Raw genomic sequence first — 18,407 nt, forward strand, 5'->3', positions numbered from 1 at the left:
TCTTCAACGGCCAAATGTTTTAAATTAGCCTCTCAGAACTCAAACGCATTAATAATGATAAATAAATTTATAATATAATGAGAATGCTTTTTCTTTTTCTAAATTAACTTTGAGAAGACCAAGTCAAGTGACACCCACACCAGCACCTGATCACCCTAGCTATGAAACTCCGGCTGCTACTATATTCTACACGTGGTCCTTTTTCCTTTTTAATATATATATATATATATATATATATATATATATATATATATAACTCACTTTGAACACAAAGTCATACGTAGCACTTTGTTTTAATTATATTTTATAAATATTATTATTTCGACAATCAAAATTGTTTGTCTTTTACTCATCCGTCACACATTGTACCTATCGTGCACAACCACGTGTTTTGTGGAAATCAATAGCTTGGAAATTGTACCTGCCCACGCTCTAGCAAAGCACTAGATTTTTACACTAAGTTTACATCGATTGACGTGTTTTATTTTAATTGACTTATTATGTGTAACCATATCTTCATCTAGCTAGATGTTACTATGCTGAAGAATGCCGTGCCCCAGGGTGTAGAAATAGCCATAATGGAGATATTCCATATATGCACAAAAACCACATGTCTTCATCTGGCAACGACATGACTGTGCTTAAGAATGGCGTGCCCACTACAAAAATGCATGCAAATAGCCACGTGCAGTTTGACACGTGTACAGTGTCGTACACGTGTCAAACAGTTAGACACGTGCATTTTGACACGCGTGATACGCGTGTCAAATGTGCATGTCACGAACTGCACAATTTGACACGTGTATTAGAATACACGTGTCAAACGGTTTGACACGTGTATGAAAATACTCGTGTCAAAACGGTTTGACACGTGTATTCTAATACACGTGTCAAATTGCTTTTTTTTTAAAAAAAAAATTCTAAATTGTTAGCCACGTGTATACATACACGTGGCTAAATGTATTGCTTTAAAAAAAAGAAAATTGACACATGCAGAATATTTAAATAACAATATTTTAAATAACAATTTTCTTTTAAATAGCAATATTTTAAATAGCAATATTTTAGCAATATTTTAAAATAACCAGTTTCGAAACTGGTTCACTTAGAACTGGCCGGTGGTCCGGTATTGACGAGAGAGAGAGAGAGAGAGCGAGAGACAGAGAGGGCGAGAGAGAGAGAGATAGAGCGAGAGACAGTGTTGACGTACGGAGAGCGAGAGACAGAGAGCGAGAGAGTGAGAGAGAGCGAGAGACAGAGACAGAGAGGCGAGAGATAGAGAGCGAGAGAGCGAGAGACAGAGAGCGAGAGAGTGAGAGAGAGCGAGAGAGTGAGAGAGAGCGAGAGACAGAGACAGAGAGAGTGACGGAGAGCGAGAGACAGAGAGCGAGAGAGTGAGAGATCGAGAGTGGGTTGGAGTGGCTGTGAACCTGCGTGAGAGGGAGGGCTGATCGGCTCAGTGAGCTCAGGGGAACCCAGCCCTGCCCCCACCTCGCCGAGTTCCACTCCAGGAACGGCGCAAAGCCGTTCCGGGCCCTACAGAACTGCCTCCGAGTGAAACCACCCAGCAGGTACGCTGCAGTCCGACGGAACCCGACTGACTTCCGGCAGCTCCAGTGATCTTCCAGCGAAACCCGTGAGGAGAGGATACCAGAACCGCGACCCAGCCGGCCCTCCGGCGTGACCCCGCGAGAGACAGAGACAGAGAGGCGAGAGAGAGAGGTGAGAGCGCGCAGAGAGAGAGAGAGAGAGCGAACGAGAGTACTGTATAAAACAAAAAAAAAAAAAAAAAATTCTTTTTGAATGCTCATCAGGTGGGCGCGGGATAACTCCCGCGCGCCTACCTACACCATTCCGGGACGTGTATTTAAATACACGTCCCCAATTGTTAAAATTTTATTTAATTAAAAAAATTATATTTAAAAAAAATAACATTTTGACATGTGTATTTAATACACGTGTCCAATTGAACACGCGTATTAAATACGCGTGTCCAATTGTTAAAATTCTATTTAATTAAAAAAAAAATTATATTTGAAAAAAAATAACATTTTGACACGTGTATTTAATATACGCGTCCAATTGGACACGCGTATTTAATACGCGTGTCCAATTGTTGAAATTCTATTTAATAAAAAAAAATTATATTTAAAAAAATAACAGTTTGACACGTGTATTTAATACACGTGTCTAATTGGACACGCGTATTAAATACACGTGTCAAATTGGACGCGTGTATTTAATACACGTGTCCAATTGGACACGCGTATTAAATACGCGTGTCCAATTGGACACGCGTATTACATACGCGTGTCCAATTGGACACGTGTATTACATACACGTGTCCAATTGTGGCGGCTGTACAATTAGACACGTGTCTCATAAGACACGTGTCAAATTGGACGCGTGTCTACAGTAACCGGTACTGTAGACACGAGTCCAATTGTCAGTATTTTTGTAGTGGCCCTAGGGTGTAGAAATAGCCATGATGGAGATATTTCATGACTTTGCTTAAGAATGGCGTGCCCTAGGGTGTAGAAATTAATAGCCATGATGGAAATATTTCATGTGGAAAAATCACATGAAATTATTCATCCAAAAAAAAAAAAAATCACATGAAATTTTGACACCACAGTGTTGTTCCAGCCAAAGACAAAACCACATAAGTAAGACAATTAAGGGGGGCAAAAAAAATTGATTAACTTAAAATATATGTGCACTTTTTGTTTAAAAATTAAGCTTGGCCCCTCATTGGCCTCCTAAAATGAGAATTCTAATTTTGTCCCCTAATTATATACAAGGGTACTCGCATCTATTTACAAGTATGAACTATATATGTGGGGCTTTTCTGAGACCATCTTGAAATCTTAGCTCCTTCTCCTTCTGTTTTTTGTTTCTTCCTTTTCCCGCTTCCCCTTATAAGCTAGCGATTTGTCTCCTGGGGTGACCTCATGGATTCAGAAAAATAAGGTTGTTAATTACATAGTGTAAATAAGTGTACATAACTAACTACACTCTTTTTGCTGCATTCCCACGCATTTACCTCACTCTCCTCCAATTCACCTGCGCAACTTGTTTGGGTACCAAATCTTGCTCGTGCGGAGGGCTCTCTCTTGGTCCCCTCCAATGTTTTCTACAAAAATTATAAGAGATTCAAATCTTTCCATCTATATAATAGAGTAGTTTAAAATATTTTGATCAAAAACCTAACATGAATCAATTTACATTTAGAATGCAATGATCAAATATAAACATCCGTACATATGAATATCCTGTCCAACAATTTTACCTACTTTACCTTCTTCTTCTTTTTCTTCTTCTTCTTCTTCTTCTTCTTCTTCTTCTTCTTTTTTTTTTTTTTTTTTGTGTGTGTATTAAACTATACTTTTTATTAGGAATAAACATATGCGAGAATTTGAGCATAAGGACAATTAGGTAGCTAGTACGTACAACGTAGCAAACAAGAAAGGGCACGGCAAGGTGATGTCGTACAAGTTTACCTAACTTTGTAGATTATTTATTTATTTATTATTATTATTATTTTTATCTCTTGGGGAGGCGGATATTATTTAGAATATTTGAGTGCATGGTGAACCGTAAATGTGATACGATCGGGTCATTTGTATGTTTGTCCTACTTTTTTTGCTTTGTGATCACCCCAGTGCTATTTTAGTTTGGTCTAGCCTTCTAGGTTTACTGTTGGGAAGCCCAACACTTTTTCATTAATTGGATCACCAACTTCTTCTTTTCAGATCAAAAATAAGAAGGATCCACCATTGTAACATTTGATAATCTAGAAACTATAGTCCAAAGCAACTTTCTTAGAAGTTATTTGGTTCTTTATGTTGAGAATGAAATTACCAAAATGTTTTTTAGTATGGATATGATAATTGATGACTTTTATCATAAAAAGAAAGAGAACAAAGAATAGGGAAAAAGAATAGAAAGAAAATAAAGAATAGAGGGTTTTTAAGGTTTTTACAGTAGTGTTCGAACGAGGTAGGAGCATGATTGTGAACGTGAGTTTCTAACCTCGATTAACGAGCATACCTTAAATGATCGGCTTCTAATCTCCATTAAAGTCCTATATTATCTTTATATTATCTTCAATGGACATAAAGAAATATTAAATAAGATAATGGGTGTCCATGCTAGCTGTACTATTCATATGGACATTGCTTTAAGTTTTGAATATACAATTTGTTTCCACTCCAATTGGTAAGGGCAACTTCCCGGCAGAGCAAGATTGACTGTCAGATTGAAAAGCCAATTATGGCCCATGTAAATGTGATTGGTAATGTGAAGTAGTCTTGGCCAATCACTTTACATGGGTGTCCTAAAAAAAAAACAAATGCTTACGGGTAGCCGCCATCTCCTTCTTGGAACCATCCCTCTCCTTTGTCACTTTCTTGTCAGTGTGGGGGAATATATATATATATATATATTAGGATTGGTCCACATCATTGTAAAAGTTGAAGATACACTAGCGCAATTAACGGTTTGGTTCTTTAGATTAGATAATTATATGTTATTTTCTGTGAATGAAAAGGTGAAGATAATATATATATATTAAGAAGAATGAACGCAAACTCTGTATAAAGAGACAAGGTAATATTCAGAGATAAAATATACAAGCAAAACTTATCTGCAGCCTGTGGATGCACAGCTACATGCAACTCGGGCCCCGCCATTGGAGTATTCTTAACGGTTTTTTTTGTTTTTTTTTTTTTAAAAAAAAGAATAAGTATTTTTATTTATTTTTTAATAATTTTATATATTTTTATTACGGTAGACACGTGTCGCCATCTTATTGGCGACACGTGTTGCTGACGTGGCATTTGACGGAATCTGTTAAAAATTTTAACAGAATTTGACGTCAGGGATCGATTTGTAATTATTGCATATTACGATGACCTCCCATGAACTTTTTAAACCATAGGGAGTAAAAAATAATTATGGTATACCACAGGGACCAACGGTGCAATTATCCCTAGACAAAATAACTTTAACTAGTAAAATTTGATATGCTCTTGTAACATAGAATGAACTTAGAAAAAGGTTGAGCCAAAAACAAAAAGGTGATGGTCCAACTGGGGTCAACCCAACGAGCCTTGTTGGATTTAGGTGCCACTGATCCGTTATCCTTCCACTACCAAGAGCGAGAGGTAAACGCTGCTTCTGTGAAACTAGCCTACACAGAACCCTCCACTACTCTAGGAACCACGTGACCCAGAGCCTTTGCACAAGTCACATGGATCAACTCTAGGCTTGGAACGGGCAAGCCAGCAAATGGAAACCGGAATTCGACCAGTTGAACTGGGCCAGAGTCCAATCACATTAATGCCCCTACATAGGTTACAGGCTCGCATTAATGAGCCCGGCGATCAAAAATCTCTCACTAGAGCCTTATAAAGCGCAGAAGTTTGTTCCTTCTGATTGATATGGGATTGAGGTACGTTGCGGTGTTGGAAAATTCTCGGGAAATGAGTCAGATTGCCTTGTCACCTCATCACCTTCTTCCAGGCTTAGCAGTAGTCATATGCCTTGTTTAGTGAGGGAAGGGGAATCGGTACTGGGAGTTGAAAGTGATAGATGTGATATAAAAAAAAAAAAAAAAATGTATAGAAAAGTGAAAAAGTTTTCTATTATAGTGAATTTTTTTATTTAAATAATAATAAAAAATTATTGATGTGATATAAAGTTAAAATATTTTGAAGATGATTGTTTTTAGGATAAGGGAAGAGGGGGATGGTAAAAAAAATTTATGTTGCCAAACAAGGCCGTAAAGAATGGCCAACCTTCTTCCAGGCTTCCAGGCACTTTTATACCCCTTCTCTGCCACCACCACACCAAACTCATCCTCGCTCCTACACTTCCACGGCGCTGCCAAAACCTCCTGCTCCCACTCCTCAGCTCTACAAACCAGCAATACTACCACGCTACTCCCCTCCGCCACCTCTCCAAGCCTCAACCTCACCACCAGAACCCAATCCGCGGAATCCATATCCCATTCTTTCCCTCCTTTCCCCTCACTGGTCCCTTCCAACACCCTGCTTCTCGCTTTCTCAGTTTCGGCAGCTTTCAGTGCCTGCTCTAGAGCAGCAGTCCTCTGCTTTGACGGGTTCTTATGCTCTCTACTCTGCCTATAATACAAAAAGGAGAGACAATCTCTAGGGAGAGCATAATCAAAAATCTCCCACCCTTTATTCCCAAGCCTGCGAGAAAAATCCTTCATGGCGAGGGTGAGATCCTGGGCGCCCTTGGCATCAAGCCTGTTCTCAACGATGAAACAGGCAGCGGCGGCGCGTTGCTGGGCGCTCAGAAGCTGAATTTCGTACAATAACTCATCGCCGCTAGTGTCGAACGAGGAGGCGAGTTCTGGGTCCGTGATGGATTGAAGAAGGGAGTCCCGGACTTGGGCAGCAACCACGAGGCGGTTCTGTAGATAAATCATATCTTAAAAAAATTTAAGTGTTTTTTTTTTTTTTACTTCATGAAGAGTGGAGGAAAAATAGTACATAATTTGTAATAAATACAAGAAAGAAGTTAAAAATGAGCTAGCATTTTTTTTTAAAAAAAAAAAAAAAACATAATTTGAGAATCCGAAGTAAGTTTTGGCAGCTTGGCCCCTGCCCGAAATACTTTTTGGCTCTGTCCCTGCTTAGCAGTAATCATAAAGAATGGCCAACACCTGGCTTCAAACTTGAGAATTTACGGTTGTTCATCCGAGAAAAATACCGATTTCGTGTGGTGCATTATACAATAAAAATCCTCAACCTATTCGAATTTTCGCTTCTTGTATGATAGCAAGTATTACAAGCTTACCGTCTCATATATATCAAAGTATGGGGGGATCGGTGGCTGTCCATACCTACAACTTTCACAATTCACAGTGCAATCCCCTGTAAGCATACTGCCAGGAGATACAAGGGTTGCCGCTCTTATTGATCATGACCGAAGCCCGAAGGGGCTGGAATGTGGCTCTAATTAAGGAGATTTTCAGTGCGGAGGAAGCAAATTAAGGTGATAACTAATATACCACTTAGTCCCTCGATACCACAAGACCGGCTGATTTGGAATGGAACCATCAATGGGATTTTCTCGATGCGCATCACTTGGGAAAGGATATCCAACAAAGAAGCCGAGGTGAATGTTCAAACACAGACAAAGGCATGGATGTGTGGAAAGCATTGTGGAGTCTTAAAGTCCATAATTTTGTTAAGCTTTTTATGTGGAAAGCATGCAACAATCTTCTGCCTTCTAAACTCAACTTATTTCGCCGAGGGGTTGTGGTGGATAATCTATGTCTATACTATTGGAGGGAGGAAGAATCTGTCATTCATGCCCTTTGGAGTTGTCCAGCAGTTCAAGATGTGTGGGGATGCGGTCCATTAATTTTTCAAAAGAGTTGTTCGTTGGGGACTAACTTCCTTTCCACTTTTGCTTCTTTTCTCATGCTCTGCAGCAAGGATGAATTAGATTTATTGGCAGTTTTGGCTCGCCGGAATTGGTTGAGGAGAAATACATTGGTCTTTGAAGGTACTTTTATCCATCCAAATATTGTATTCAAAGGGGCTGATTGATGCACTTGAAGAGTTTAAAAAATGTTATATGCTGGATCCAAATATTTCTATACAAGAGGTTGACAGTTGTATTCCTCACAGTAGAGCTTGGCAGCCTCCACCAGTAGGTTTTATTAAGGTAAACTGGGATGCAGCGATTAACACAAAGGATGGGTGCATTAGTATGAAATTGTAGCTAGAAACTGTGCGGGGAACTTTTTGGGAGCAAAATGTATACATCAACATATTTCAGTTGACCTCAAGTTACCAGAAGCCATGGCAACACTAAATGCAGTCCTCTTTACCAAGGAAGTTGGTCGTTTTTTGAATGTTATGTTTGAAGGTGATGCTTTGCAAGTGGTTTTCGAGATAAATTCGGATCCACCTTTCCTTAACCGGGTTGGTCATTTTATTGAGAGTATTCACCTTGAGTTGGGGCTCCTTAGATCCTCCTGTTTTGCTTTTATTCCTAGGGAAGCTAACTCCATAGCTCATACTCTTGCTAAGGATCGAGGTTGTTATTTCCAGAATTACTAATGTATAGTTGGAGAATATTCCTAGTAGCATCCTTAGTATTGTAATTAAGGAACAAGAGTTTCCCTAGATCCTGAGTTGGTTCAATTTTCATCTATCAATGAAGAAGGTGTTCAATGGTTCAATATATATATATATATATATATATATCATAAGTTATATGAGAAAGTTTCCAAGCGTTGACATCCCAAACAAGAGGAACATAAAGGTAACATGTGTCCCATTTAATAAAACAAATTATATAAATTATAAGAAGAAAAAAAAAATTGTTAAGAATTGAGAATCCGTTCATTTGGCACCGCATTAGTGCCAATTGTAGTGTCACATGTGTCATTTATAATAAAAAAAATCAAATATAAATCAAACATAAATATATGAATTTTTTTTAAAAAAGCAATATGTGGTCATGCCACTCCAAATAGCCAAATGAGAGTGGCCGAAATATATGTTTTCCCTGCATATTATAATGAATTTATGTTATACAACTGCTAATAACATGAACGGGCATATTCCATATTCCAAGGAATTTATGGTGCAAATTAAAATTTTACATTCAAAAAAAAATTATACATCGCTTAAAATAAAATATGTTATTTATAAATAATTAAATGTCACGTAACACAAATAAAATTCTACATGTCATCTGGGAAAAATTAAGAGCAAAAAGTGAGAAGATAGAATTTCTAAATAAAATTCTATCAATTGCTAAAAATATATGAAACCTGAATAAAGTAATTAGCTATTCGAATTGTTAAAAATATATGAAACCTGGATATAGTAATTAACTGTTCGAATTGCTAGCAGTTTCAACGGTTAATGTGAGAGAATTTATATAAACCATAAGTACCCAAATAAATTTTAGACTAGTCAACTATTTATCCGAACACATCAATTTCATATCAAATTGTTCAAATTGTTAACAATGTTAGAGCATATAAGGGGATTTGATTTAAGAGATTTATTGTAATTACTTTTTGTTATCTCCTATAAATCAAATTTGAAGGTAAACAAATCTGTTTGATTTGATTGTAATCAGATTTGATGGTAATCAAATCACATTGAATTTGATTACCATACTTATCTACCTAAACTCTCCATAATTCTTCTATAAATAAGAGTCTCATGTATTGTGAATTTATCAAGTGAATAAGAGTATATCCTGTGGACATAAGTTATAGATCGAATTATGTAAAAACTCTTGTCTCTATTTTACTATGGATAATTGTACCACTAGTTCTTTGGGTTGGCCTAAATTACAAATCACTCCATGTGGTACAAAAAATTCATTGAGGGTCTTTGTGGTAAACTATAATTACGAATCACTCCCTGAAAATGTTTTCCGTCTAACAAGTTAACAGAATCCGTTAGTCAGCTACCTCATACCCAATAAGAAATCAACATATATCCATTACAATAAAAAAAATATAAATCTATTAAAATAAATAAATAAATAAAACTTAAAATTATTTATAAAAAAAAATTGAAATTAGTGAAGGGGTGGCTGCCGGTTGGGCAGCCACCCCTTGCCACCCCCCATCAATGGTTATAATAATATAATATTATTATTATATTACAATAATATAATATGCAAGTAGTTATATTATTGCATATAGTTGAAAATTCATAGGGACCTAGGATTTCAAAATTAATATATGTTTTCTAACTCGGTAGCAGTACGTGGTGTAATATAAATAAGATCAATGTTGTTAATATAGCAGTATATAGGTGAGAGCTAGGGAGATTTCAAAAAATAGTTTTAGTCATATATAAAGAAGATGGAGATTGTTGGTACAGTTTCCGGTACGGTGACGTGTCGTCTTGTGATTCGCCAGCCTTCCTTAGTAATTCGCTCTTCTCGTAATCTGCAAAATAATAAACGACTCGTCGGGGGCGCCAACCGTACTCCCACTCCGATGCCTAAGTCAGTTACAAACTTATTGACTTTTTAGGAGTACTTAAAATCTCAAAACTTAGAGAATATATCTCTATCTAAATACTTGACGTAGTAGTCTTACTTAGTTACTTATAGGCTCACAGTCCACAGTTGTAGAACTACTGGAGTGCTTGGAGCATAATCTGATTATGAGTCTTTTGTCTTATCTTCAGAAGCCTTATCTTCATAGAATTTGAATTGGGTAGTAGAGTCCAAACTGAATATGACATTACCTCTTCATGTGATGCCATACTATTAGATACCTTATCCCATATTTGATGGGATATGAGCCTATCTCGATAGAGTAATGATTCACTACCACCTAAATATACAACTTTTCACCACCTTGACTATGTGGCAAGGTGGTCCCCCACTTTAATTTATTTTTAAAAAATAAAAAAACTTAAAAAGTAGTGGGGGACCACCTTACCACATAGGCAAGGTGGTGAAAAGTTGTATATTTAGGTGGCATTGAATCATTATTCATCTCGATATACTTGGGATATGAGTTTTTTTGGAGATAAGGATGCGTCCTGTACTTAAGTCTGATCTGGACGGACCGACCCGATGGGCTCGGCCCCTGATACTACTTTAGACCTACATGTCTTTGGGGCTGATTATTTTCCCAACAGATATTTTATATATATACTCTAATTAATGAGGAAAAAAAAAGGAGTTACAAGAGATATTTCACATTCTTAATCCGAATAGAAGAGAGAATGATAAATCCTATGGGAATGCTTCCAACAAAAAAATATATTTGACATAGTCATCTATATGATGTAGTATAGTAGGTGAGAGGGTCTACATGAAGATGATCAACCAACCAAAGTTCTGATGTTAAGCATAATATATAGTCCTAATAAAAATATGATAATTTAAAGTTAATTGTGTTGATCTACTTGAAGGTGTACATTATTACATGTATATGAATATATATATATATATATATATATATATATATATATATATATATATATTAAAAATGAAATATAAAATTTAAAATAGCAATCATATGTTTAATTAATCATTCGGTTCTTATTTTTTCGTAGTTGGTAAAATTGAATGATTGTCTATAAACACTATTTTTAAATGACTTGTTACTATTAAATAGAACAACTTTTGTTCTGCTAGCTATTGTTAGGTGAATGATATATGGTCCGTTTGGGTATTGAATATTTCGAATATGAATAATATTCTGAATCTGATTGCAGATTTCAAGACAATGAAAATGTGTTTGGATGTTGAATATAATTTCAGATTCTTTTCGAATATGTGTTTGGATGTTGAATATAATTTCAGATTCTTTTCGAATATGTGTTTGGATGTTGAATTTTTGATATTGGAAAAAAGTGTTTTATAATTGTAGAAAGTGATTGGATTGTATGAAAAGTTATGTATAATGATTGGTGTTATAAAAATAAGTGTTAATTTTTAGAAATTGAAAAATAATAAAACTAATAATAAAACGAATAACAAAAAAAAAAAAAAATTATAAACTAAAGTTGTTCTATTTTTATTTTTATAAACTAAATTGAAAAATAATAAAACTAATTTTTAGTTTTATTTTTATTTTTGTTTAATATATATATAGTGTTTTGGGATGGCTGCCGGGGCCATCTCCCAACCCTCTAGCGGTGGCTTTCGGGGCACCCCGAAATCCATTTGGGGTGGCCCGAAAGCCATCCCCAGGCCACGAGGGGTAGCCGCGCGGCCACCCCCGGCCCCAGGGGTGGCCCGAAAGCCACCCGCAAGGCTTAGGGGTAGCTTTCGGGGCACCCTGAAATCCATTTAGGGTGGCCCGAAAACCACCCCTAGTGCTCAAGGGGTGGCGCGTGGCCAAACCCGACTATTGGGGGTAGCCGCGCAGCCACCCCCACCCCGAAATCCATTTGGGGTGGCCCGAAAGCCACCCCTAGGGCTCAGGGGTGGCGCGCGGCCACCCCCAGTCCCAGGGGTGGCCTCCGAGCCACCCCTAACGCATAGGGGTGGCTTTCGGGCCACCCCGAAATCCATTTGGGGTGGCTCGAAAGCCACCCCCAGGGGGTCGCGGGGTGGCCAAAAAGGGTGGCTTTTGGCCACCCCATTTTCCTATTTTTCTTTAAAAAAAAAAAAAAATTAATTTTTTTAGTTTTTAGTTTTTAGTTTTTTTTTTAAAAAAAAAATGCTACAAAACTCAAAATATGCTACTGAACAGCTAGTTTCAGACTAGCATTTAATGCTACAACTCAAAAGCCACGCCTATTTCAACTGATAGCATAGAAAGAACAAAATTCAAGCCTCTATCATTTCACCTCAAAATTCAAACTACATTCACATTATATTCAAACTGCAGGTGGGTTTTATTCAACTTGTTGCGGGTCGTGGGTTTTCGAATAAAAACCCGATTCAAATATTGAATAATGTTCAAACCAAACAGACCAATAAGTATTCATGATTCTTATACATTGGGTTTTGTGTTTGATGTTAGTGAGATATTGGAGTAAACTAAAGACAACGTAGCCTTTTTCTTTAAAAAAAAAAAAAAAAAAAAAAAAAAAAAAAAAAAAAAAAACCTTTTTTTTTTAAAAAAATTTATCTTGTAATGTAGGTCATAGACCGAATTGAACTACATAAAAACTTTTATCTCTATTTTATTATTCCGTACTTTATTTTTAATTTCTTTTAAGTTTATGTTTTCCTTAAAAAAAAAAAAAAAAAAAAAAAAAAAAAAAAAAAAATCCAAGACAATTATTTCATAAAATGTTGAAAAAACAAGGAGGGTTGGATTAAAAAGTTAATTACAGGTAGGGGTGTAAACGAGCCGATCCTGAGCGAGTATTGATTGTTCGGGATCGGCTCGTCTAATTTTTTCTCGAGCTCGAGCTTAACACGAGCTTCATTTTTGTGTTCGAGATCGACTCGCCAAGTGGGGATCTCTGTGTGAACTCGAGCTCGAGCTCGATCATACTGGCCGATCTCGAGTTTGAGTACTCGGCTTGAGCTTGGCTCGAGTTGGAGCATTTTAAGCTTAAAAAAAAAAAAAAATCAATTGAAAAAATTTACAAATTTTATTAATTAATTTCTCCAAATAACATAACATAAATTTGCCTAATGATATCACGATCTGGTGCACTGGAACGATGTGGCGCTCCTTGATAGGCAGCGAGTGGAGGTAGATCTGCTCCATTGACTTTATCTTTGTGGTTTTCACGAGACGCCCCAAGTTCGTCACCAGCACCCACGTTTGTAATGAAATCTACAGTGACCTTCAGCAATGGAGATCTTAGTAGCTACACAAGGGCCAAGCAGGTATGAGTAAGGAGAAATTCATGAGGTGTATGTATGAATGAAATATTAGATATAGAAGCAAGTTGGAGAATAATCGACGTTGTGAACTTTTTGTGAGTCTGCTCAGTCTGTGTGAGTCACTGGGCGCATGGCTGATGTGTTGGTGCGTAAATGAGGGGAAGAGAAGGCTAAAAGTTGTGATTTGATGACTGAGAATAATTCCCTACGCCCATATACAGCTGAAATCAGGGCCACTTGTGATCCTAACCGTTAATTATTATAACTAATTTCACGATAGAAACTAAAGTCGTTGGATCAAATCTAGTAAGAGTGAGCACACGATTAATTTAAACACTAGTTACGCCATATATTTTCTCGGATAGGACAAACAATGGTAACCAAATGGCAAATTTTCAATTCCCATTTCACTTCTCCCAAAAATATCAAATAAAAAACATTATAACTTTTTTACATTTTTTATATCACATCAATAATTTTTTATTATTATTCAAATAAAAAAACACATTATAAAACAAAACTTTTTCACTTTTCTATAAAACATTCTCAAATTTTATATCACATCAATTAATTCTTACTACTATTCAAATAAATATTCTATTATATAATTACTTATCAAACCATCATAGATAATTGGTTTCAGCTGTATGCCATTAATCTCGCAACCAACAGCTGAGATTCACCAACAGCAGATCGCACGGCCCAGAAAATTAAGGAAATGAGACTTTTTCTTTTCTTTTCTTTTTTTTTTTTTTTTTTTTCTGGAGCCGCGTGCGACGTGCTTGAATTGTGGACAGATTTTCTATTGGTGACCGTGCCGTGCAGTGCTGTCAGCTGTGAATTGTGGATCGCGTCAGGGCATTTGTGGCTCTATGTTGTGAATTGTGGACCATGCTGTGCGTGAATTGGAAAGCATGCGTGACTAGTGAGTGACGCATTGACGCTGAGGATTTTTTTTTTTTGAATGAAAAGTCTCCTCTTTTATAAATCAAATTGTATTACATTTTTTATTTTTATTTTTTATCAACAAATAGTATTACATTGATCTGCATTAACACATGCTGAAAGGAGTTCGTCTATACGGAGGACGAGGGTCAAACCCTCGTCCACCTTATGCTCGCTTGAAGGCCTTACTGGTCTTCTTGGAGGACACTTATGCTTCCTTGAAGACTTTACCAGTCTTCTTAGAGGATTTTCCTCCTTCCTTGAAGGCCTTATCAGCCTTCTTAGAAGCCATATCCACCTCTTCAGAGTTTTTATCTATCAATAATAGCTACATCGGCTTCTCCTCCTTTACCCATCCGTCGGATTCTGCTTCCCCCCACAATTTCCTTTGGCGGATTCGTTATTTTCTTGAAGTTTTTGGATTTGGGTTTTTCAAACTTAGACCTGTCAATTTCTGAAAGCCCCACCCTCAGACACACCATTCCATCGTGCTCCTTGGCTTCTCCGCTTCCCTTTGCCACCGATCCCACCTCCATCCCGCCAGTATGCGCCAGTGCGTGGCCCACACGCGCCTGCAAGTAGATCTTACTCGCTAGCGCGTGGGTCTTACGCGCCGAAGTATTGATTGTCATCCTCCTTCGTGTGAGCTCCTCTTCCGCCGATGCTGCTACCGTTTTGTGGTTTTTTGTAATTTCTTTGTTGTATTTCTGTTGTTTTCCCACACTTTTGTGGGTGTTTTGCTGTTTGTCTTTTTTGGTTTGGGTTATAGTCTCTTAGCTCCTTTGCAGGCTAATCTGTTGGTGGAGACTATTGTTTTTATTTTCGTTCTTTTGCAACTGTTCCTCTCCGGTTTTTGGTAGTGTTTCCTTAGCAACAACTATCTCACGATGGTTGTTTTTAAACCGCCTTGTACGGCCCCAGGATAGGCCCAACTTGTTTTTGGTTCTTTTGAACTCATAGATAATCACCATTAATTGCTTACTGTTACTTATTTGTGTTTGTATTTTATTGTCTTTTCCGTTGAGGTTTGGTTGATCTGTAGATTAATCTCTTCCCCTTTCACCATATTTGAATAGAAAAAAAAAAAAAAAAAACAAAAACAAAATTCTAAAAATATGACCAATAGAATAAGACAAATATTCAAAAATATGACTATTGGGAAAAGACAAACATTCAAAAAAGATTAAATAAAGAACGAAAAAAGAAATATGAAAAAATATTAATTAAATAAAATAGTGAATAATTAAAATGATTTGGGTACATTAAAAAAGTAACTCATCAAAAAAATAAATTTAAAAAGTAAAATTTGATGAGACTACTAAAAATACTCTTATAACATATAACGAACTTAAAAAGAGGTTGGGCCAAAAACATGGTTTTCAAGTATAGTAAAATTAAATATGAAGAAAAAAAAAAAAGTAATGGTTCACCTGAGTTCAACCCAGCGGGCCTTATTGAATTCGGATGCAACTGACCCGTTATCCTTCCACTGCCAAGAGCGGGAGGTAAACGCTGCTCTGTGAAACCAGCCTCACGCAGAACCCTCCGCTCTAGGAACCACGTGACCCAGAGCCTACGCACAAGCCACATGGATCAACTCTTGGCTTGGAACAGGCAGGCCAGCATAGAGCAACCAGACTCCGACCAGTTGGGCTGGGCCAGAGTCCCATCACAATAATGCCCCTACACAGGTTATAGGCTCGCGTTACTAAGCCCGGCGAACAATCATCTCACACAAGTGCGTTATAAAGCGCAGAAGTTTGTTCCTTCTGAGCAATGTGGGACTGAGGGACGTTGTGGTGTTGGGAAATTCTCGCGAAATGGGTCATAATGTCTTGTCGCCTCGATCACCTTCTTCGAGGCTTCGCAGTAAATCATAAAGAATGGCCAACAACTGGCATCAGACTTGAGCCAGTTGGTGTGGTGCATTATACAATAAAAATCCTCAACCTATTTCCATTTGAAATTTCGCTTCTTGACTTCTTGTATGATAGCATGTAATTACATCTACTGCTTTATCGTCTCATATAATATCAAAAGTTTTATGAATTTATTTTATACAGCTGCTAATAATAGGAACTGGCATATTCCATATTCCAAGGAATTTATGGTGCAAATTAAAATTGAACATTTTAAAAAAATAAATAAATAATACTTCACTTAACATAAAATATGTTATTTATCAAAAATTAAATGTCTCATAATACAAATAAAATTTTACTTCTTGTTTGGAAAAAATTAAGAGCGAATAGTCAGAGGATAGAATTTTTAAATAAATATATATATATATATATGTCACAATTGCATGATTTCATAATTTCATAAAAATTAACTATTGAATCAGAACTCGTTAAAAAAAATTAATAATTAATTTTTACTATCACATGCATTATCTCAATTATATTACAATTATATGGGAATGTTTTAAATAATTAAAATAAATTTTTGTTCTCTCCATTATTTATATATCTATTTGTCTATTGAATTAGAATTTTTGTGGACCCACTCCATGACTTTTTGACCAGGCTAAGGGTAAATATAAACAAGGGCACTGGGAGTACATGGCTCACTCCCCTTCCAAAGAGAAACTTCTTGCTATTTTTATTATTTTTATTTTTTATACTTCTTTTTGTTATAAACAACAGCTATGTTAACAAATATTATAAAAAGTTTTACTTGTTATGGATTAAAATAAAATTAAGGGTCTTAATCTTTAATTTTTTTTATTGAAAGATATGTGATAGTACTGCTTTTTACACGCATTTTTTTTATTTATAATAAAAAGTACGATGAAGATGTATTTAAATTCAGAATTGGCATACAATTATGACACGTGGCGTGAACTCATAATTTTCGAACACTAAACCAGTCTCTTAAGTAAAAAAAATTGATCAGTTTTAAAGGTTAAACTGGTTTTGTCATGATTTTAATAAATTTGTTAGGCTTTAATGAAAAGATTATAGGTGTGAATCTTCGTAAGATCAAAATAAGAATTTTTTCGCATTGTAACATTAAGAGTCATTATAGCCATATTAAATGACGAGATTTTTTTAAAAAAAATTAAAATTAAAATTAAAAAAACACTACATTAACTACCCATATTCGACTAAATATGTATTGCACCCATTAATTCCAAGTGGTGAGATTCTTTATTCTCCAAAATTTTATTTCAAAAAATTTCCTTATAGAATTTCATTAAGTTCAAAATTTTAATGTACAATATTATGGTTTCAAAATTTACTCATCTTCAAAACTATAGAGAGATAAAATTTAAAATTAAGAACGTATTACATTAACTACCCATAATTAACGTCCCCAAGGGGTAGCTCAATCGGCTGGGGACCACACCTCATGAAGCGGAGGTTACTAGTTCGAATCTCCTCCCCCCTCTTGATCAGATAGGTATTGCATGCATTATGTCAAAAAAAAAAACAAAAAAAAAAGGTTGAAAAGTCGTATTACCCTCATTGATTCAGTCTGGTGTTTTATTTAATAAAAAAAACTTTGTTGTTTGTTTGTTTCTTTGTGTTTTATGCATTTTTAGAATTTGAATCCAGATATTCTTCTTGCTATATTTTTTTTCTTTATACTTTCCGTTTTCAACAATGTTTACTTATGGAAATAAATTTTCATTAAAAAAAAAATTTTATTTTTCTCTCTCTTTTTTTTTTTTTTTTTTTTTTTTTTTTTTTTTCTAATATTCAGAATTATTTTGCGTTTTATTTGTATTGAACTATAATAGGTATCACACTAATATATTCCTACTAATTTTGTATTAATGCTTTGATATTTAGATTAAACTATGTATTCTTCTTGATATTTTTTTTTTTCCTTTATACTTTTCATTTTAAACCATGTATACCTATGGGGACAAATATTTAAACATATTTTAATGTATATGGATTATACTAAGATAAAGATTCTTATGTTTTCCAGATTTTTTTTTTTTCCTTTTCGTTTATGTGATTTACTTCATTTTCAGCCATTTTTTGAAAGTGTTTTTATGTTTTTGAAAGCAAACAATGCAAAAATTTGTTTGATTGTTGTGCATAAAATGAATATAAATACTTTTGAAATACCAAAGAGATATTAAGCATTGAACATGATATGAGGATTTATTTGATTGCGTTAAATGTTTAATGAAA

At 35.7% G+C, this 18,407-nt stretch overlaps 1 protein-coding gene across 1 annotated transcript; it reads right to left on the minus strand.

The window, feature by feature from the left end:
- Nucleotides 1-5,213: 5,213 nt before the first annotated feature.
- On the minus strand, nucleotides 5,214-6,454 carry LOC133852590 (rubisco accumulation factor 1.2, chloroplastic-like). The gene is made up of 2 exons (XM_062289362.1): nucleotides 5,799-6,454; nucleotides 5,214-5,316 (listed from the first exon to the last, which is right to left on the minus strand). Exons 1-2 carry the CDS (start codon nucleotides 6,452-6,454, stop codon nucleotides 5,214-5,216), a joined length of 759 nt encoding a protein of 252 aa, XP_062145346.1.
- Nucleotides 6,455-18,407: the final 11,953 nt, after the last annotated feature.

The sequence above is a fragment of the Alnus glutinosa genome, chromosome 12 (assembly GCF_958979055.1).
Source record: "Alnus glutinosa chromosome 12, dhAlnGlut1.1, whole genome shotgun sequence".
Classification (NCBI taxonomy): Eukaryota; Viridiplantae; Streptophyta; class Magnoliopsida; order Fagales; family Betulaceae; genus Alnus; species Alnus glutinosa.